Source organism: Myotis yumanensis, unplaced genomic scaffold (assembly GCF_028538775.1).
Source record: "Myotis yumanensis isolate MYYU_CA2020_CCGP unplaced genomic scaffold, mMyoYum1.0.hap1 SCAF_5, whole genome shotgun sequence".
NCBI lineage: Eukaryota > Metazoa > Chordata > Mammalia > Chiroptera > Vespertilionidae > Myotis > Myotis yumanensis.
In genome coordinates, this window is record NW_027223756.1 from 106,835,133 (window position 1) to 106,858,230 (window position 23,098).

The following is a 23,098-nucleotide window of genomic DNA, read 5'->3' on the forward strand; positions in this document are numbered from 1 at the left end:
ACAGGGGATGCTGTCTTACTGCCTGGAGGCCACCTCGGCCTGACTTCTGATTTCCGACTAGAACTGCTCAGAAGCAAAGTGTGGAGGCACGAGGCCAGGGAGTAATTCTACTTCCTCTTCTTTCATCAAAAACAACTTGAAAATGCTCCTTTGCCCTTCACTATAGAACCGTGCTGGTTCCAGTTCTTCTTGAAACTCAGGGCCAACGCCACTGGGACTGCTTTATATGGATCGATGATGGACTCACAGTAAAATAAAAGTGTTACCGAAGGTGGGCTGCATCTATATACATGGGAGTAACCCTCAAGGCTAAGGGCAAGTCTCAGGGCTTCAAAGAAGCACATTTTCTCCGACCTACTTATCTCCACATAGTCACAACCACAAGGTGAGTTCCACAAGCAACAGTTAGATCAGCGAAGGAAAAAGGAAAAAAACACACAAGTATTTCCAGTGCTTGTCCTCCCTCCCTCCCTCCCTCCTTCCCTCCCTCCCAGTTTTGGGAGAGGCCACAGTGAAATATAATACCCCAACGAGGCTGCAGGGCCTTCTGGGACCCGTGGTGTTCACACTCTGCAGTGAGCTGGCTGCCATAGGAAGAGTCTGGAGCAAAGTAATGGACTTTCATGTGTGAGTTCGGCACAGAAGAAAGCTCTGCAGACACACACGTACACACCACATGCACATGCACGTGCGGGCACGCACGCACACACACACATGCACACGCACATGTGACATAGATGTTTCTTAAAAGCAGCCTGTGAACTATCCTGTGCAACCCCAAGAAGGAATCCCCAATGCATACGCTTATGCTGCAACTGCTGGTCATGACTAATCCATAAAGTGCTCTCTCTGGCAAACAACTGAAAATCGGGGGATGAGGAGGAAGAGGGCAGGGGGAGGAGGAAGAGGGGAGGAGGGAGAGGAGGAGGAAGAGGGGAGGAGGAAAGGAAATTAAATAAGCCAGTGACTATGAAACAGACAGAATTCAACATCCACAAAGACCTTGAATGTCCATAGTCAAAGCTAATAATTAAAAAAGGACACGGGCCCCACCATAGTACTGAATCCCTCTTGGAATCACTGAGCTCCGACTCTGTGGGACCTGCGTCTGTCCCTTTCCTGCGAAAGGAAGGGAGCAGGGAAGAGGAGAAGGTTTCTTCAACGCGGCTCCCTTCCTGCTGCTCACCTGCAGGCCTTTCTTGGATGCCCATCGATGCTCTTAACGCCCATCGGACCCGCAGAACGGCCATGCTAAGGGCCGTAGGAGCCGCAGGGCCCAGTGCTAACAGATCGAAATGCTTCTCAATAGGGTGCTTTGGGGGAACGGGGACCACACCCGGTTTTCAGAGCCTCGAACAGCCGGGAGGCAGGTCAGGCCACAGCTTTGTCTGTCGTGTCCTCCAGGACACGACCTCCAGCCTGGGAAGGCCCAGCACCTCTTACCGCTCACGTGACTCGTGGTTCTGGGGTGGCCTCCCCAGTGGCCCCGACGGGAGGTGCTGCGATCACACCACCCCGTATCTGGTTTCCTTCCTCACCTCACGTTCCCCGAATCGTGGGGTGGGGAGCACCCGCGGGGGAAGGCAGCACCCCAGCCCCGGGCAGACGTTCTGTGATGCGCCCCGCCAGCCGCACAGCTGTCCCTTTATGTGCGGCGATGGGAGCGCAGCCGTGGGCGCCCGAAAACACAGGATCTAAAAATACGCCGCTCAAACAAACGCCAGGAGAAACGAGACCAAGTCCGTCCTTGCGAAATAGTCTATAATTTCAGATACAAAATGCTGCAGAGCCTCCCTTCGACAGCTAAATGAGACTCTGGGAATTTACATGTTTTAAAGGTATCTCCGGCGAGCTCCAAATTTCGTATTTTACAGAGCTGAAGTGTCTACATGGAGTCTTTTTTTTTTTTTTTCCTTCAAAACTGAAACTGAGCATGAATATAATTCTAAAATGAGATTACTGACTATAAAGCATTGTGTGTTCAGGTAACAACCTTCCTCCCTACATTGTTAGAACCAAGTAACTTCTCAGAATGACACTTCCTCTCTGCGGCGCGGCTCCAACTAGATTGGTTCAGAATTTGGGCTTCATTTTAATTTGTTTCTGGTTTTGGATTCCTCTATCGTATATGCTCCTTGAAATCACTATCACATTTTCTCATCTCTTCTCCCAAAACAAGCTGTGCATTCTGTGCTGCCCTCAGCTATTTCATTGAAATGGAACCTAAAGGGAGAAACACACTTCTGGCTTCAAGTTCCCTTCAGCATCCGTGTCCGTGTCAATCCTGTGGATTCCTAGTATCACAGGAAGGTCGAAGGTAAGGCAAACGTGTTTGAGAATCGCTACGGCCAGGCTTCCGAGAAGTGTCCTTTCCCAGACAGAATGTCTCTGCTCTGAGGACTCAGATCTGGAAGAGCCGCTGGCTGTGGAGCGGGAGGGCGGGCTTGGTCCACGTCGGACACTGCCCCTCGCTGCCCGCCGCCGCGGTGGGCCACCCTCCTGCTTCCCTGTTCGGTACGTCCGCTCGTGTGTTGCTCACTTCAGGAGGCCCCCGCCTGGTGAGCGTGTCACTGCTATGGTCGCTCCTGTGCAGATCTTATCACAGTGAGCGCCTGCGTCTGCATGACGGGAGCAGTCACGTTTCCTCAGAATTGCTGAAAATGAGCAGCAGTGCCGTGGGGGTGTGAGCGCTCAGCTGCCTCTTTATTTTAAACTGACCTGCGGCCGGGAGGTGTCGCATAGGAGCAACACCTGCTCCATTTCACAGGCCCTGGTAACAGCGAGTCCCATGGGCCATCGTGTGGAGACGTGGGACCTTGCCCGCATCCTGTCCACAGTGAGGAGTCTGGAGAATCTGAATTTCCTTATGGCTATGTTAGCAATAACCAGGGGCAATAACCGGCATGTGCACGGCGCGCCCGTGCACACGCACACACACATGCACACACACACGTATGCACACACACATGCACACATATGCACACGCACACAACACACACGCACAAACAGCATAATAGAAAGGCCTACAGTGTGCATGTGAATCACCTTCATCAGCGAGATGGCCAAGACGCTCCTTCCATTTTTATAGGAACAGAGCACAAGTCTATTGTGTAAGGCTACAAAGTTGTCTTTTTTTCCCATTTGCACCACTTCTTGGTAGAGTGGGATTGCTTTCTTGTTGCAGGTGTGTCTACAGACTCTACAGGTGGGCACCAAGGGCTGTGAGGCCAGTGCGTGCCGCTGGCTGCCTCTGCCACGCTAACGGGGAGAGCTGGGCTCCGCCAGGCCACCCCCGCGGCCCCGCCTTCAGCTGTCGGCCTCGCCGTGGATGTTGTCCATGTGCACCTTGAGGTAGTCGTTCCGCGTGAACTTCTTGTGGCAGAACTGGCACTCCGCCAGCGGGCGGTTGGGGTTGTGCGTCATCTTGTGTCGGATCAGCATTTTCTTCAGGCTGAACGCCAGGTCGCACACCTAGGAGAGACCGAAAGGTACCAATGACCCTGTTCCCAAACACCTGCAGGCATGCAGGCCACCTGTACAGGGACACGGTGCCCACGTGGACCACAGGCCACATCACTCCTGTTCCCAAACACCTGCAGGCATGCAGGCCCCTGTACAGGGACACGGTGCCCACGTGGACCACAGGCCACATCACTCCTATTCCCAAACACCTGCAGGCACGCAGGCCCCTGTACAGGGACACGGTGCCCACGTGGACCACAGGCCACATCACTCCTGTTCCCAAACACCTGTAGACATGCAGGCCACCTGTACAGGGACACGGTGCCCACGTGGACCACAGGCCACATCACTCCTGTTCCCAAACACCTGCAGACATGCAGGCCACCTGTACAGGGACACGGTGCCCACATGCACCACAGGCCACATCACTCCTGTTCCCAAACACCTGCAGGCACGCAGGCCCCTGTACAGGGACACGGTGCCCACATGCACCGCAGGCCACATCACTCCTGTTCCCAAACACCTGCAGGCATGCAGGCCCCTGTAGAGGGACACGGTGCCCACATGCACCGCAGGCCACATCACTCCTGTTCCCAAACACCTGCAGGCACGCAGGCCCCTGTACAGGGACACGGTGCCCACATGCACCGCAGGCCACACCGCTCCTGGAGTGAATGGCAGTTAACATCCGGCAAAGGGGGATTAAACAATCCCAGTTCCCAAGAGTTTCTGCACTTCACGTGTGTCCTCTGCACGCTGACCTCCCTCCCTCCCCACTGCTGCTGCGTCCAAACCTCTCTAGGGAACAACTGAAAACAATTCCTTTCTCGCCAGAATGCACATATCAACAATTTCCTATTAAACCTCTTAAACAAAATGCCTTGGGGTCGAAACAGCATAAATGGCACACTCACCCATACACATGCACATTCATGCGTACACGTGTTCTCAGATACACATGCCCACTCACACACACACATGCACTCACGCACACACATGCACTCAGACACACATGCACACTCGTGCACACACATGGATGTATGCACTCACACAGACACGCACGCACTCACACACACTGAGGCACACGCATGGGGAGGACCGGGACAGGAAGGAGAGGGCGGACTCACGTCGCACTGGAAGGGCTTCTCCCCTGTGTGCGTCCTCCGGTGCTCGTCCAGGCCCCGCTTCTGGCTGAAGGCCTTGCTGCAGTCTGAGCACTTGTAGGGCTTCTCCTGCAGGAGGAAGAGCCATGAGTCACATCTGCTGGCAGCCTGGAAGCCTGCCAGGTGGGCCCGGCCCCACATCAGAGGCCTGTGTCTCACAGGAAGCCGCCCCTGGCACAGCCGCACTGAGTGCCGCCGACATCCCCCGCTCAGCCAGCGGCCTGGGCTCCTGCGGCCTCAGGGCCGTCCTCTGGGCAGGGGTCGGGGTGTGGGCCGCACCTGTGACTTTCCAGGATCCGCCAGAGCCCCAGCGACTGAGCGTGCCCGCCCCAGGGGTGACACTGACATTGACTGACCAACCGGAGCCGTCGTGGTCCCCCTCGGAGGAGCGGTGCCAGTTCACCTGACGGTGCCCCAGGAAACAGGCCTCCGAGCATCCCGAGGGACCTGCTGTGTCTGCAGCGTCCCTGGTGCTTAAGGTTACCGTGGCCTTCACACAACTCCGAGCTCCTGAAGCACAGGAACGGGTGCTGTGGGCTGGGGCGTGGTTACACAGCCTTTAATCCGGGCACCAGGTCTGACCGATACGTATGACGGACACTGTTTACCACTGTTTCTGAGTGGCACACGCAGGACAAACGACACGTGTGACCGGCTCATCAGCTGGACTGGACACAGAAGATCTGTGGAGTCACGGTGCTGACCAGCCACAGTGTTGACCAGCCACTGCACTGACCAGCCATGGCGCTGACCAACCACAGCGATGACCAGCCATGGCACTGACCAACCACGGTGCTGACCAACCACAGTGCTGACCAGCCATGGCACTGACCAGCCACGGCGCTGACCAGCCATGGCACTGACCAGCCACGGCGCTGACCAACCACAGCGCTGACCAGCCATGGCACTGACCAGCCACGGTGTTGACTAACCACGGTGCTGACCAGCCATGACATTGACAAGCCATGACGCTGATCAGCCACAGTGCTGACCTGCCATGGCGCTGACCAGCCACAGCACTGACCAGCCATGGCACTGACCAGCCACGGTGCTGACCAGCCATGACACTGACAAGCCACGGCGCTGACCAGCCACGGTGCTGACCAACCACAGCGCTGACCAGCCACAACACTGACCAACCACAGCACTGACCAGCCACGGTGCTGACCAGCCATGACATTAAGCCATGACGCTGATCAGCCACAGTGCTGACCTGCCATGGCGCTGACCAGCCACAGCACTGACCAGCCATGGCACTGACCAGCCACGGTGCTGACCAGCCATGACACTGACAAGCCACGGCGCTGACCAGCCACGGTGCTGACCAACCACAGCGCTGACCAGCCACAACACTGACCAACCACAGCACTGACCAGCCACGGTGCTGACCAGCCATGACATTGACAAGCCATGACGCTGATCAGCCACAGTGCTGACCTGCCATGGCGCTGACCAGCCACAGCACTGACCAGCCATGGCACTGACCAGCCACGGTGCTGACCAGCCATGACACTGACAAGCCACGGCGCTGACCAGCCACGGTGCTGACCAACCACAGCGCTGACCAGCCACAACACTGACCAACCACAGCACTGACCAGCCACGGTGCTGACCAGCCATGACATTGACAAGCCATGACGCTGATCAGCCACAGTGCTGACCTGCCATGGCGCTGACCAGCCACAGCACTGACCAGCCATGGTGCTGACCAGCCATGGTGCTGTCCAACCATGGCACTGACCAGCTATGGCACTGACCGGCCATGGCGCTGACCAGCCACAGCACTGACCAGCCATGGCACTGACCAGCCACGGCACTGACCAGCCATGGCACTGACCGGCCATGGTGCTGACCAACCACGGCGCTGACCAGCTATGGCCCTGATGAGCCACAGGACTGACAAAACCATAGTGCTGACCGGCCACGGCGCTGACTGGCTATGCACTCACCAGCCATGGCACAGCCACAGCACTGACCAACCCCAGTGCTGATAGGCCACACACTCACCAGACACGGTGCTGACCAGCCACCGGCCGGCTGGCCTCTGAAATGTGACTTACAGGTCACTGGTCAAGCCCGTCAGTGAGGCTTTGGTTACTTATCCCCGAAATCATCCCATTGTCCGTATGTCCCAGGCATCAGGCCAGCCAGCACCCCGTCCGGGACAGAGCATGGCCAGCTCACACTGCTCACATTGCGGCGGGAATACTGAGGGGACAGAACCTCTGGGCAGCGGCTGGCCACTCACAGCGTGACCCACAGCGCAGCTTCAGGACGCTCCGGACACGCCAGGGTCCTCCACAGCAGCCTCCCTCCACGCGGTGGGCAAGGAATGGAAGTACTTCTGCTGATAGGAATTCGGGGAACAATGGAGACATGTGCCTTTGAAAGGCTGTCCTTCCTAGTCCTGGAGAAGAGGCATGTGGTGAGTGGAAGACTGTCATTATGTAAATTATCTAAAGGGAAACTTGTGGCATTTCTCTCCCTGCATAATAACCAATCGTTTAGATTTTTATCTAAAAAACCTTACAAAAGAAGGCTAACCAGATAAACAAAGAAGCAAAAATTAGGCTCAGCATCTTAAAAGATTATAAAACAAACTGAAAATAAATGATAATGAAAATATAAGAAAATATATGGGAAAATAGAAGAAAAATAAACACAATAGAAAATATAGAGGATATGACAAGATACACACATACACACCCATGCACACACACACATACGTACACACACATGCACACACACATACATGTATGTATCCATGGCAACCACATCAAGTTTGGAGCAACAGCCAGAATGGCACTGTAATGAAAATGAAGGGTCAGCCTGTGAGGCCACAGGTGGCTAATGCACCTTCTTCCCTCATCATAGGCCGTTTCCAACATTTGTTTTGGTTTGTGCCCTAAAAACCTGCTAATGAAGGTCAAAGGAAGTCCCCCAAGTTTAAAATAGTTAAAGTCAGTGGTTCTCAACCTGTGGGTCGCGACCTCTTTGGGGGTCGAACAACCCTTTCACGGGGGTCACCTAAGACCATCCTGCATATCAGATATTTACATTATGATTCATGACAGTAGCAACATGACAGTTATGAAGTAGCAACGAAAATAATTTTATGGTTGGGTCACAACATGAGGAACTGTATTTAAAGGGCCAGAAGGTTGAGAACCACTGGTTTAAGTTGTGTTTTTTTTTTCTTTTTGGGGGCATATATTAGGGAGCTTCATTTACCCATGGAATGTTTCTAAAAAAAATTATAGTCTCAGACACAGTAATCCACCAGCAGAGGCAAACCAAGGAAGGAAAATGCTCACTCCTTCCTCTACAAGGCCCTTTGCTATACTTGACCTAGTGCCGTGGTCGGCAAACTGCGGCTCACGAGCCACATGCGGCTCTTTGGCCCCTTGAGTGTGGCTCTTCCACAAAATACCACGTGTGGGCATGCATGTACAGTGCGAATGAAACTTCGTGGCCCATGCGCAGAAGTCAGTTTTTGGCCTGGGCGAGTCTATTTTGAAGAAGTACTGTTGATATTTGGCTCTGTTGACTAATGAGTTTGCCGACCACTGACCTAGTGCTTGTGGCTCGCCAACCAGTTAATGTCGAAGTCCCGCTGTATTGGCAAGTGAGAGGCGGCAGTGGGGAGAATTCCCACCGTCAGAGGATGTGACGGAAGGGCCATCCACAGCAAATGTCGCCTGCGCACTGAGCGAGGCCTGGTGCCAGGGACTGTGGGAAACGCACCCCGAAGACGTGGCCCTGGTCCCCAAGGCGGGTCCCCAAGTGTGCAAAGCAGAGACGAGGCGGAGGGGCAGGCGGAGTCCCGTGCACCTCTGCACCGACCGGAGCTTCTGTGGCTACTCAGTGACCAATTTAGGGGGCACGGTGACGTTGGGTACAGAGGATGATGAGAGATGAGGACATGGTCCGCTCACAGACGGAAGAGGCAGCCCCACGCAGTCCACCGCGCACTCGTCTAGTCCAACCCGCCTGCCTCCCAGAGTAACTAGCAGGCGTGCTCTGTGGCATGTGTGCTGGCGGCAAGGGCAGCCGTCTCTGAGTCAAACCATCAGCCACGCCAAGGCCCGCGGGACAGAGGAATCGTGTCAGCATGAGCCTGGGAAGGGGACATCTGATTCCAGAAATAACATGCTTGTCCCACTGCACAGCTCTGAGAAGAACAAGAAACAGCAGAAAGGTGCCGTCGCACATGCAACTAATTCACCGGCGGCCACGAGAGCGCTCACTCCAGCCAAGTGCATGTCAGCAGGTGAAACAAAGCCATCAAGGGGGGGAGGGGCAGGGCCGGAGGCGGTCAGATCATCGACAAATCACGTCCCTGTGCAGAGGGCAGGAGCTGGGAGCTTAAACCGCTCCTCTCAACCCTCAAAACGGCGGGGGAACCACCCCGTTTGCCCAGGTGAGGACCCAGGGCAGCCCCGGCTGAGGTCTCGCTACATGTGCACGTGCTCAGGGCGTCAAGGGTTTTGACAAAATATCAGTCGCCCTAGGAGGGCAGAGATAGAAGAGAAAGACAACACGGCAGGATTACTGCAGTCAGTGGCCAGTTTTTGTTCACACGACGACTGTCCACATTTTTTAACCCCAGAGGGACCCACAGAGCACAAGATTTATTCCTACGATTAGCACGTTCCCTCCCCTCCCCCTGCTCCTCCTCCTCTTCACTCCCCCCCCCCCCCCCACCTTCTCCTCTGGCTCAGTTTGTCCCGCAAGTAAATCAGAGCTCAATCTTCCCTCACACACGGGTAGGTGCTTTGTGAAAACTAATTTCTGCTGGTGCCACCTCCTGCAAAATCCCATTCCCGCCCCCAACATAAGGAGACCTACGTGACCAACAGGGACCAGTAGCAGCTCCGAGTCCACCGCCTAAGACAAAACAGCGGTGACTTTACCAGGAGCCTCCGAGTGTCCGGTGCCCATGTGCTCCTGCGGAGGGACCCCTCGTGCCTTCCTTACAGGCACGGGCCCCGTGTGCCCGCCTGCACCCGCTGACCTGGTCAGCCCTGTGTCCGCCCTGCAGGGTCCCCATCCCGGGAAACCCGTCCGTGTGGGGAGAGGAATGTGGGGCCGGTCGGTTTCTATAGGAACAGCAGTACCTGAACTTCAGAGTAACAGCTGCGAGTCCCCCCAGTGGTTCTCAACCTTCTGGACCTTTAAATACAGCTCCTCATGTTGTGACCCAGCCATAAAATTATTTTCGTTGCTACTTCATAACTGTCATGTTGCTACTGTCATGAATCGTAATGTAAATACCTGATATGCAGGATGGTCTTAGGCGACCCCTGTGAAAGGGTTGTTCGACCACCAAAGGGGTCGCGACCCACAGGTTGAGAACCGCTGCCTTAGACGCACCTGGGGGACCGGGTGCACCCTCTGCACTCCTCAGCCGTCACCTGCTGTTACAGGGCCTGCCAGCTCCCAGGTCCGGCCTCCTGCTCTCCGGTTCTAGTGTCACTAGTAGGTCTAAGTCCCAGGGGTGGGGTGAACTCAGCCACCAGGAAAAGTACGGACACCCGCAAAGAACATTGGCTTCCCATGGACAGTCCCAGTAGCCAGGCATCCATCCTCCAAGTCCAACCAACATCAACAACATGCTTGGGGGAGTCAGCTGACGTGATTCTCACCCGCACCCCGGACCTCAGCTCAGCGCCCACGAGTGCAAGTGTCCCCTCCTGTCACGTGACCTGCAGGACCAGTCAGGACGAGGGACCACACACATCTCAGGTCACACCCGTGGGAGGGGCTGGGGGAGCAGGCTCTGGGTCCGAGCCCAGGGTCCCTGGGAAGGACACACAGGTGGCTGGGTGGCCACGGTCCTCACTACCACCCTCACCAGGACAGATGTTGGAGAATTCACTCATGTCCTGCCAACCGAGAAATAGAAACAAGATTTAATATAAAAAAAATGCAGAATCCACCCACACGTTCCTGGGCGATAAACTGTCCCGAATGTCACAGACTGTTCTGTCGCTGGAACGTCACTTTTTGGCAACGACGTGGTACACTGCTTACATGGCTGAAACACATGTTCATTTCGGTGCCTTGACTTCTGCTGCCTCTGCAAAGCCAATATACTTAATAGATCCAAAGCAGGCAGCATGTCACACTCCAGCAAAATGCTCATCTTCACTCACACGGGCCCAGTGAGCCAGGGCCGTCCGTCCGCTCAACAGAAGGAGCAGCCGGTCAGCAAGCCACGTGGCAGAGAGAGAATATACGTGATACGGGCTGTGCACACGCGTGTGATGTATGTGAGACCGACAAAGGTGTGAGTTCAGTGGAATTCATTCAGATTAATTAAGTGACTGCTTACTGAGACAGGCCCAGGGAAAGCCTCTGACTGCCCTCCGAGGGGCCGAGTTGGGGGGAGGGGGGCGTCCAGCCTGTGTCTGGCATGGATACTCGGGATGTTCGAGGCCTGGGCCGCAGGCTCTGGTCCGGTGGCCGCACTCTGGGAGCCTCGAGGTCATCCCAACGCTGACGGAGGTTCTCAATCGTCCCGTCTGCTGCAGCCGGATGTGCTCCGCCCTCTGCGTGCACCACGGCGGGGCTCGGCCACACTCTCCATCGTGATAAGGACCGGCCCCTGGACCAGTGTTTCATGTCACTCACAGCTTGCCCTCGCTCGACCTCTGACCCCGCGGGGCCAGGCTCGGCTCTGAGGACCAGTCCCAAGGCCCGTGCCCACTCCACCTGCTTCACATCACCAGAACCCCAGCCCTCAAAGAGCCGTCTGGCTGGTGGACTGGGTACAACCACATCAGGGCCACGAGCCATCAGCACCAGCACAGTTGCCGTAAACTTCACAAAGGAAACGAAACAATAGCCTGACTGCTGGGTTTTTCCGGTGTCGGTCAGTAGCGCTTAGGGGCAGAGATGCACTGAGAAGTGGCTCTTCATCCTGGTCCCGTGGCTTCTATTTGTAACTTTGAGCATATGACACAGGAAACTAAATGTAAAAATGCGTGTACGTATACGTACATGTCACATATTTACACATTTTAACTTCTGTATTTTATATTTATGTAATTATAAAAATTATATATTTTATATAATTAGGAAATTATAAGATTTTATACCTTAGGCATCTATTTCCTATCTATTTATATTACATATACAGTGGGACCTCGCTTCTCAACCTGACAACCCTTACACGCCAATGCCCGTATGACGAGCCACGCATCTCTCAGGCCACCAACAAAGGAGAGAATGAGCGAGTCTGAGTCAGTTTCTCACTGTTACAGTCTCAGGATCCTGTGTTGTGAATACGTGTTCTTTTTGCTGCTTATTATTGTTAAATTTTTATTTTTCATACATATTTCCTTTCCTTTTTGTTAAATTTTCATTGACATTTCATGTCCTTTTGGTTTTTAAAGTGTTTATAGATTAAACAATAGACATGTACTATGTATAAGAAAGGTTAAAACAGGGAATCATTTGGGGGTCTGGAATGGATTAATTCAATTTACATGATTTCTAATGGGAAAAAATGATTTGGTTTTTGAACAGCCTTCCAGAATGAATTAAGTTAGAGAAGCTAGGTTCCACTGTATTATTATTTATGAATGAATATATATATATATATATATATATATATATATATATATATATATATACACACACACACACACACACACTAGAGGCCCGATGCATGAAATTTGTGACCCCACAGCCACATGGCCCTGCCCACTGGTCATTCCAGAAGGTTGTTCTGGAAGTTTGTCCTGCCATCCAGTCTAATTAGCATATTAGCTCTTTATTATATAGGATTCTTTCTGATTCTGATTCCATACAACAATGGTTTCAGAGAACACTTAGGATCCAAGTATGCATTAACATAAAAAGACCAGCTGGTCTTTCTGTGGTGAAAGCCTGCTTTCTTTTCGAGGGGGTGACACCACAGGACTTGTGCCTGGTTCTCTCGCCTTTCACTTCCCCCCAAACAGCATCCACTGTGTCCAAACTCCTCTGCCTCGAGTTGCATTAGGCACACGTTGTTAATGTTGTAATCTTCATACTTAAATACCTTCTAGAACAACAAAAGTCACAGGAAAGGGTACACTTTCCCATAATAAGATAAGCTAATTAGAAAATACACACAAGAAATAGGATTTGACTGGAAAATACCCAGATCTGTGATCAAAATAAATTTTAAAAAAGGTCATTCACAGCTGAGGACTGAGCGTGGACCTGAGAGCTGGAGGTGAAGAGAGGGATTTCCAGGAGCTGGGTCAGCAGCCGCAGCCACAGGGGCAGGGCTACTGGAGGCGGGGGGTCCAGACAGAAGCGGCCACTTCCTTGCTGATGACTCACGGGAACACAGAGCAGGGGACTGGGAAGGAGGGGGCTCATGTTCCCCTGGATATGCAGACTTCACCTCAGGGTAAGCAGGGGCTGGTCAATCAACTTGAAAATGACATTCATGTTTGTAGAACAAACAATGGCCTATTTTAGCGAGAACAACAAATCCAAGGTTTTCTCTTGTCTGGAGAAAAAGGGGACAGCCACGATTACAACTGCAAATAAAATAAATGACCTCTATCCTAAAGGCCCTTTGCGTCATCATGAATCTGAGGATAAATTTAAGAATAAAATCCCTAGAAGTACTAAGATGACCTTATTTAAGAATTAGTCACTTCCTCGAGTCCCTAGGGGAAGGCAGTGTGACTGCGGCCGACAGCTCCTTCAAAGCCCAGTCCCTCGGCGGGACCCCTGCCCAGGTACGGACTTGGGGCAACCTCCCGAGAGTGACTCTTGCCTGGATCTCTCTTCTCAGGAAAGATCCACACCTGATACAGCCACCTGCAGAGATCTGAGGGTTCCGGCTTTGAACACATTGTGCTCACCTCCAAGGAGTCAGAGAAGCTTCCAGACGAGAGAGTCAGGCAAAATGTGAGGCGTCAACCTCCCTCCGTGACATTTCACTTATTAAAATGGATCACAAAGGGCAAGAGGTAGCCCTCCCTGGTGGCTTTCAAAATATGAACAATCTTAACTGAAAATAGCTTAAAGAGAGCACTGACAGGGAAACGCCTGTGGGTCCCATGGGAACTGCTGAGTGATGTCCCAGGAGGGGTCTCCTGACAGCCACCTGGGAGCCGGCTCCTGTAGGACACTCTGCAGCCCGAGTCCTGGGCTCCTTGCGGGGGAGGGAGGAGCAGGAAGGGGTCCCGGGGATGCAGGAGACCCTTGAACTGACAGAGAAATCAAGACCACTGTTCTTAGACTTTCTGCAAAAGATTGGTTCACACGACATGGAGCATAACCCTGTACAGCATCTTGACAGCTGAACACACCGGCATGAAGAATGCAGCCTTGCCCGGCAGGGGTGGCTCAGGTGGTGGAGCATCGCCCTGGGCACCGAAAGGTTGCAGGTTTGATGCCCCGTCAGGATGTGCACAGAAGGCAAGCAATTGACGTTTCTGTCTCACATCAATGTTTCTCTCTCTCCCTTCCTCCTCTCGCCTCTGATGATGATTAAAAAAATATATATAAGAATCCAGCCTTGAGCAATGAAGAGATCTAATTTCCCATGTCTGTGCTGCCTGTGACTAGTCCTACAACCCTGGACAAGCCACCTACTCTCTCCACTAGTCCTACAACCCTGGACAAGCCACCTACTCTCTCCACTAGTCCTACAATCCTGGAAACGCCACCTACTCTCTCCACTAGTCCTACAACCCTGGACAATCCACCTACTCTCTCCACTAGTCCTACAACCCTGGACAATCCACCTACTCTCTCCACTAGTCCTATAATCCTGGACAATCCACCTACTCTCTCCACTAGTCCTACAACCCTGGAAAAGCCACCTACTCTCTCCACTAGTCCTACAACCCTGGACAAGCCACCTACTCTCTCCACTAGTCCTACAACCCTGGAAAAGCCACCTACTCTCTCCAAGCCCCCCTCCCTCATTGGTAACATGAGACATTAAGCTGTGACTCCAGGTTTGCTCATCATAATGCCTGGCCCATGATAGGAATTCAATAAGGGTGCTTTATGTATTATACGACCCTGCTTCCTTCTGTGTATTATCTAAATATGCGTGTGCATCATATAATTCAAGTTGAAAAGGGCACACTCTCTGAAAATATCACCGGCAATTTTATGGAGAAGTGGAATTATGTATGCACCCTCGATTTAGCACTGTTCTTGAAGTCCATTCATATAAATAGATGGTCTTTTATTTCAAGGTTCTTCGTATAAAGAGATGGTCCTTTATTTCAAGACTCTTTATGATGCTTGAGTCATTAAACCCCCTGGAAGGAGGACAAGATGAATATAAAATTCAGAGGGAAAACAGTACAGAAAATGTATCACTTTCCTAAGAATAGCGGCCCCGCTTTAAGTAATTAATTGCCTACTGCCTTTCTTAGAAACAAAGGAATTCTCTCTTTATGCATCGCAGGCGCACGCGCTGTCCGTAAGCCCTGAAGTGTGTTATTAGCGTCTAAAGATAAACCGTGTGCGAGGCAGCTACCAGCCTGCGAGCCGATATTCCCAGAGCTTCCTGTTACCTAACTCTGCTCCTGCTCCCTGTGGCGACAGCGGGGTCCCGGCGGGGCTCCTGGACACCTGGGACTCCCATAGAACATCCGCAGACTGACAGCTGGGGCTGCCAGTCAGCGGCCAGGCTGCTCCCTGACACGACGGGGCCCGGGGCTCAACCAACCTGCACACAGGCCTCAAGCTCCGAGGAGAGGTCAGCCTTAAGCTGGGCGCTCACGCAGTCATCGTCAAACTGCTGACGTAGCCGCTGAGCGAGAGCTGCGTCCGTGCTAACCTGCAGCACAGCTTCCGTGAAGTGAAATAAATCATGTAAAGGTGGGAGGTTAGTTCCGGGCAGACCTGCCTGGACTGAATATTTGCTTTATGTCCAGCTCTGTGTTTCCCATAAGCAGGGAGCCCAGAGGTCATGGCTGTTCTCTCCTTCATCCCCTCCCAGGGCAACAGTCAAGGCTGGGCTGCCACTCACCACCCAGAGTCACCTGTCACCCCCTATAGACCCACCTGTCACCTCCTACAGACCCACCTGTCACCACCCACAGACCCACCTGTCAGCACCCACAGAGCCACCTGTCACCTCCTACAGACCCACCTGTCAGCACCCACAGACCCACCTGTCACCACCCACAGACCCACCTGTCAGCACCCACAGACCCACCTGTCACCACCCACAGACCCACCTGCGGCCCCACTCAGCTCAGAAGCTGCCCATCCCGGGAACCTGCCGGGCCGCCCTCGACTCCGGTCCCCTCAGCGCACGCCCCTCCTGGCTCTGCCCTGGGTGTCCCCAATGCAGAGCACCCGGCCAACTCCGAATGCCCCCCCCCAAATTCAGTTCCTTCTAGAAAACTCATCCCGACACCCTGACCCGGTTCAGCCTGTTCCGGGAACGACCCGTCTCCCTCGGGCAGGTGGCTGCTGTTTCCCATGGCCCTAGGGCCCATCACACACGGTCCCCTCTGAACAAGGTCAAAGTCTCAATGGCGTGTCCGTGTCCCTCTGAGAAGGCGCACACGGCGGGGCGAGACGGGCTCGGTGTGGGCGTGTCATCCCCACTCAACCCGGATCCACTCAGAGCGCTTTCCACAGAAGAGACGGACAACGGCCAGTGAGCACCAGGGCAAACGGAAGACTGCTCTGTTGCCGAATGAATGAACACACGAGCTAAGCTCGAAGGAAAAGGGAAGGAAAACAAGGACACAGAAGTGAGACACCGAGCCAACCTAACAGCCGGGCATTCCTGCGTCGGTGAGTACGTCCAGCACAGAGAAGTGGGCGATGCCTGCCCAGGAGGAGGAGGAGGCGGGAGGGATGAAGAAAGAGGCCCCACACCGGACTAGCTCACGCCCACACTGAGCGGATGCTGATGTGGGTGAGAAGCAGTGTGCAGTGCGGCCTGGCTGAGGCCGGGTGTCCGCCAGCCGTGCCGGCTTCTCTGTGCCCTCCTGCTGCTCGGCCCTCCGGTTCCATCCATGTGGGCTTCACCGGTGGCTCCCTCCTCCTGCAGACCAGCCTCTCACCTGCTTCTCCTGGCCGCTTCCTCACTGCACCCCTCCCAAGCAAGCCAGGAGCCCCTGCATCTCTCCCAGGCGAGCCAGGAGCCCCTGCATCTCTCCCAGGTGAGCCAGGAGCCTCTACAGCTCTCCCAGGAGAGCCAGGAGCCCCTGCATCTCTCCCAGGCAAACCAGGAGCCTCTACAGCTCTCCCAGGAGAGCCAGGAGCCCCTGCATCTCTCCCAGGTGAGCCAGGAGCCTCTACAGCTCTCCCAGGAGAGCCAGGAGCCCCTGCATCTCTCCCAGGCGAACCAGGTGCCCCTGAACCCCTCCCAGGTGAGCCAGGAGCCCCTGCATCTCTCCCAGGCGAGCCAGGAGCCCCTGCATCTCTCCCAGGTGAGCCAGGAGCCCCTGCATCTCTCCCAGGCGAGCCAGGAGCCCCTGCATCTCTCCCAGGCAAACCAGGAGCCCCTGCCATGGGTACAGGGCGCCCTTGGGACACTGCGCTCGGGCCTGGCCGTGCTCTCTCGGATCAGCTCCTCCCTGAAGCGTGAAGAGCCTGCACTTCCTTACCTTCCCTGCAAACACCGCAAGTCAAGCAGTTGACTCAGTAAGACCTGGTTGGCCACATGAGCCCAAGTACGCTCTTTTGAATTGTAAAGAATTACAATTGGAGCCCTGGCTGGCTTGGCTCAGTGGATAGAGCGTCGGCCTGCGGACTGAAGGCTCCCGGGTCCAATTCCAGTCAAGGGCACATACCTGGGGTTGCAGGCTCAATCCCCAGTGGGGGTGTGCAAGAGGCAGCCGACCAATGATCCTCTCTCATCATTGATGTTTCTCTCTCTCCCTCTCCCGTCCTCTCTGAAATCATATATTTTTTTTAAAAAAAAAAGAATCACAATCAGAAACATGCCACCCCCATCAAAGAGTCTCTCTCGTCAGGATTCCCGCCCACCCAGCCACCGCCCGCACCCCTGTCACGCAACAGGAAAAGGAAGCTTCAGCTCCCGGAGACGCGTTCCGTTGTGTTTAGTTTCTGAGATGCGACCTGAGGCCATCAGCAAGGCCACATCGTCAGTCTGCAGCCGACCAGCGGGGTCTGGTTTTATTCCTGCTGTTCAACAGCATCGCCGCCCCACAACCCAGCTCACCCGATCCTCCAGAAGCAGGCCCCGCGGGGAAAGCCTGCCTGGATGTTACCTATCATCGGTCGGCTCAGTGACAGTGAGCTCAAGGCCCCCATCGCCTGGTTACACGGCCACGCTGACCGGCTGCGCTGGCAGACCCCAGGGTCACGGGGCAGAGACACCAGGAGGCACTTCCAGGCGCCCGTCGGTGCCACTGCCCCCCAGGAGGGCAGGAGGAGGGGGCCATTCGCTCAGAACATGCAGTGCTGAGCACGTGGGCGAGTTCTCTGTTGAGGAAACAGTGGCTCACCCCCAAACATAGGGCCCAAACTGACGGTTTCCCGCGGCTCTGGGGGCTGACCGGGCTCCTCCCTGGTCCCGCTTGGGGCCTCACTGCGGCTGTAGCTGGAATCCTGAGACTCAGCCGGGTCTGTGCTGGCTGCTGCTGCAGTGCCATCTCCTGCCTGTGGCCCCTGCCTGTGGCCCGGGGTCCTCACAGCGAGGGGACTGGTCCCGGGGGACACAGGCGAGAGCGCAGGGTTCTCCTGGCCTGGCCTCTGAGGTCCCGGACAGCACGTCCGCGTCATTCCTGCCACCTGGTCACTGTGTCCAGCCTGGACTCTGCAGGGAAGCCACCTGCCTGTGGGCCTACGAGCAAAGTCCAGGGAGGGAAGAGACGGTGCAACTACCTTGGGCGGCCTTGCCTCCGTTATTCCATCAATGCGCGTCGCTCTATTTTGTGTTGTTTTTTTGGGGGGAGTCGGGGGGGGGGGAGGAAGGTTTGTTTTTTTTGTTTTGTTTCGTTTTTAATTTCTATTCTTTTATTTGTCTGTTTGTTTTTCTTTTCTTTTTTTTTCATTTTATTTTATTGCCGCGCACATTATGTTTTTAGATTGACAGGGCCGGCTTTCTCCCCCCCTCCAGTTCAACCCCCCCCCCCCCCCCCCAAAAATCAAATTAGGCCTAGAAATACTGAATGAAAATTAAAGTATCATTAGAAAACAGGGCCGAAAAACCACATTTCATGCCTGGGTCCAGCTGGACCCCTCACTGCAGTGTAACTCAACCCTCGTAACCCTAAATGCAGTGAAACAATTTAATTCCACAGAAGACTTTTGTCTGGCTTCCCATGGGGCCATCTGCCTGCCCAATAAGTTTGTCAGGACTCTGAAATCCAAGTTAAGTTTCCCTCTCACTCCCAAAGCCCAGGGAAGTCAGGAAAACTCAGCGCCTTCTAGAAGGCCCGGGCCAGGGTCCCTGCCAGGAGCTTCGCCAGGTGTGGGTGCCCGCAGAGGTGCTCCTGGAGGGACTGGCTTTGCCGGTGAATTCAGAGAGCGGACTGGCTCCCGGGGACAGTGGCACAGAGTGGGGAGCAGGCCCCCTGCCCGGTGGCCGATGACCATCACGGGGAGGAACAGAGAAGGGGGAAGGGACGCTGTCGGCCCTGCAGAGGACATTCTCTCTCAGGGGGCACGCTTCCCTGTTCACAAAGGAACCCACTGGCCTTGCTAGAGTGAGAATGTTCATCTTTAGGTACGATTCTGAGCCAAGTAAAACACAATGGTGCCTTAAAGCCATTTATCTTAAACGATTCACTTACAAGGCACGTAACCCCCCAAGAAATGCGTGGGCTCTAGAAACAATAGAACCAAATTAAAGGCAGTTTCAATAGAGGCAACGAGCCAGTCCTCCGGCCCACACAGAACAAACGCCCATGATTTAGAAAAACTGAAAGTAAAAACAACCTTAAAAGTTTCCTCTGAAATCATAAGCTTTTCAAAAAGTTATTAAATGTGTTTGTATCCTTCCTCTTACCCAGTTATAAAGCAGGAGAAGCGGGGCAGGCCCCCAGCACCTACCCACACAGGTACCCCCAGCCTCAGCACTTACCCACACAGGTACCCCCACCCCCAGCACTTACCCACACAGGTACCCCCACCCCCAGCACTTACCCACACAGGTACCCCAGCCCCCAGCACTTACCCACACAGGTATCCCCACCCCCAGCACTTACCCACACAGGTACCCACAGTCCCCAGCCACTTACCCACACAGGTACCCCACCCCCCAGCACTTACCCACACAGGTACTCCCAGCCCCCAGCACTTACCCACACAGGTACTCCACCCCCCAGCACTTACCCACACAGGTACTCCACTCCCCAGCACTTATCCACACAGGTACCCCAGCCCCCAGCACTTACCCACACAGGTACCCCCCCAGGGCTTACCTACACAGGTACCCCTAGCCCCCAGCACCTACCCACACAGGTACCCCCAGCCCCCAGCCCCCAGCTCTTACCCACACTGGTACCCCCAGCCCCAGCTCTTACCCACACAGGTACCCCCAGCCCCCAGCACTTACCCACACTGGTACCCCCCCAGGGCTTACCCACACAGGTACCTCCAGCCCCCAGCACTTACCCACACTGGTACCCCCCCCAGCTCTTACCCACACAGGTACCCCAGCCCCCAGCACTTACCCACACAGGTACCCCCAGCCCCCAGCACCTACCCACAGAGGTACCCCCAGCCCCCAGCCCCCAGCTCTTACCCACACTGGTACCCCCAGCCCCAGCTCTTACCCACACAGGTACCCCCAGCCCCCAGCACTTACCCACACTGGTACCCCCCCCAGCTCTTACCCACACAGGTACCCCAGCCCCCAGCACTTACCCACACAGGTGTCCCCAGACCTCACTGTCCCCTAAGCCTACGGGACATCTTCACACCCCACAGTGCCCTCCCAGGACCCCACATTCACCTGGACCTCTCCTCTCCGTGTTATTTACCTCCTGATAAACATGGACTCATCAGTGCTCTCCAAGGTGTCTCTCCTCCCCAGGCAGCGCGGGGCTCCTGTGGGGGTCACCTGGCTGCTGCCCACCCCACCCCTCCCCCTTGAGTGTCACTTCAGGGCAAACTTCCCAAAGGAGCGGATGGTGTCCCTCCTGATCACAGTACAGCACGTCACACCAAACAAGCCGTGCTTCCGGGGCTCACCGGGTCCTCGGAGCAGCCTGTCTCCACTTCCCTCTCCACTGGCTCAGACCACAGGCACACCCTGGGCTCAGCCTCCTGGGCGCCCTGAGGGAGGGGCAGGCACCTCTCCTGTGGTGGGCACTCAGGGGCCTGCAAGCGCCCCTCCTCCTTCCCCTGAGGTTCAACTCCAAAGCCACCCAGCCTGGCTCCACACACTGCTTCCGCACTGGCCTCTGAGTCTTTCCCACGGGCCTCACCGTGTGTCCACAGGGACTCCACCATGACTGTCCCCAGACCCTGCCTATTCCCAAGGGGCTGCAGACACCAATACCACGCCCCACAGCCCCCGCCTCCCGCTCCAGCATCTGCACCCGAAAGCTTCCTTTCCCTCAGCACCAGGCCTCCTGGGCCCCACCCTTCACCTGCAGGATGCGCTGGGCAGGTGTCTGCACAGACTTCAAGCTGCTCCGTCAGTTACCGGAGGCTGCGGACAAACCCAGCAGCACCCAGGCCGGGACACAGACAGCACTGCCGTGGGGAGCGGGGCGGGCACAGGGCATGAGGACAAAGTTCCAGCGTACATGTCTGTCACCCTCCCACACCGGGAACCTGAGGGTCGGACAGGAAGCTCCATAAAGGAGAAGGAATGGAACGCAGAACATGAAGACCTGCCACTCCTTCCACCGCCGGCAACTGCTTGCATTTTAGTATCTGCAAGGGCTGCCCTGCTGCTCCGCACAGGAGCCGGAGAGGCAGCGGGAACTCGGACCCCCGGCCTGTGCAGTAACTGGGCTGTAAAGGGGCGCCCACACAGGTTCCGAAATAACCTCCTAACGGGCCCAGGTGCTTTTCATGGTAAAAATCAGAAGTGATTAAGGCGTGAAGCTTCCGGTGATAAACGGTCACAAACAGCAGCTTCTGTGAACGGATGCTTACAAATGGCTGTTTGGGAGCAGGCACCCTCCCTCACCGCAGAGCACGCTGGCTCAGGGGGTCCCGACAATGAAGCCAAGGCCCTGATTTCCAGGGGAGCCGGGGTCCTGGTGCCCTGCACTCGAGAGGGACATCGGACATCACTGGGGAGGGCTCAGCCGACATGGACCTGCCTGGTGAGGTGTGGGAGGTGAGGCCCACCTGGCAGACAGAGGAGATGCAGAGAGAGGAGATGCAGGGGGTGGAGATGCAGGGGGAGGAGAGGCAGGGGGAGGACAGGCAGGGGGAGGAGATGCAGGGAGAGGAGAGGCAGGGGGAGGAGAGGCAGGGGGAGGAGATGCAGGGGGAGGAGAGGCAGGGGGAGGAGAGGCAGGGGGAGGAGAGGCAGGGGGAGGAGAGGCAGGGGAGGAGAGGCAGGGGGAGGAGATGCAGGGGGAGGAGAGGCAGGGGGAGGAGAGGCAGGGGGAGGAGAGGCAGGGGGAGGAGAGGCAGGGGGAGGAGATGCAGGGAGAGGAGAGGCAGGGGGAGGAGATGCAGGGAGAGGAGAGGCAGGGGGAGGAGAGGCAGGGGGAGGAGAGGCAGGGGGAGGAGAGGCAGGGGGGGAGAGGCAGGAGGAGGAAAGGAAGGGGGAGGAGATGCAGGGGGAGGAGAGGCAGGGGGGGAGAGGCAGGAGGAGGAGAGGAAGGGGAAGGAGATGCAGGAGAGGAGATGTAGGGGTTGGAGATGCCGGGGGCAGCGTCTGGAACGTCCTAGAGGCCTGGAACGTCCCTCCTTCTTCTCCAGTTGTTTTAAAGTCTGGGTTTCAATTCAAGCCACGGTGTCCACAGTGTGAAACCTCCCCAACGGAGGCTCAGTTTCCCCAGAAAGCCACGTCCTCCGTCACCCAGGCAGAGGGACAGGATGGGACATGCGTGGGACGGGAGGAGCCTGGAGAGAGATCAGGGGCTCTGAACCAAGGCCCTGCCCCGGCCACCGGACCAGCCTGCACCGGAGACCCAGCCCTTTAGAGAAACTGCCCTCACGGCCTGGACCCCAGGGGCCTGGACCACAGGGGTTCCTACACAGGCCAGAACCACACGGGCTGGGACCACACGGGCCTGAAAAGGGGGCCTCTCTGATGGGAGGAAGGCGCCACCTGGACTTGGGGTACGAGTTTCTGCTGTTGTCCCCTCCCAAGCAGAAAACTAATCTACAGCCATTAAGTGGAAGAAGTGAGTCCGACAACCCTAGGCAGCTGCGAATAAGTCACTGCCCTAAGGATGTAGGAGCCCAGGAACATGTCACTCCCTCATTTCCCCCTTCCCGCCCTGGCGAGGAGGAAGCTGGGCAGTCTACCTCACTCACTGCTGTGAGCCTGACATCAGGAGACGGGTGTGGACTGAGGTCCCCGGCAAGCAGGTAAGCTGCAC

General features: G+C 55.5%; 1 protein-coding gene across 3 annotated transcripts in view; it reads right to left on the reverse strand.

The window, feature by feature from the left end:
- Window positions 1–1,744: 1,744 nt before the first annotated feature.
- Window positions 1,745–23,098, reverse strand: part of PRDM5 (PR/SET domain 5) — a 119,033-nt gene continuing 97,679 nt past the window's right edge. For 2 of the 3 annotated variants that reach the window (XM_070414164.1, XM_070414161.1), the window contains 2 exons: window positions 4,590–4,694; window positions 1,745–3,471 (listed from right to left, as the gene is read on the reverse strand). In XM_070414164.1, coding sequence (XP_070270265.1) covers window positions 3,200–3,471; window positions 4,590–4,694 — 377 coding nt within the window. In that variant the 3' untranslated portion in view covers window positions 1,745–3,199. The remainder of the gene's footprint in view (window positions 3,472–4,589; window positions 4,695–23,098) is intronic. The other variant, XM_070414162.1, reaches the window with a different exon arrangement.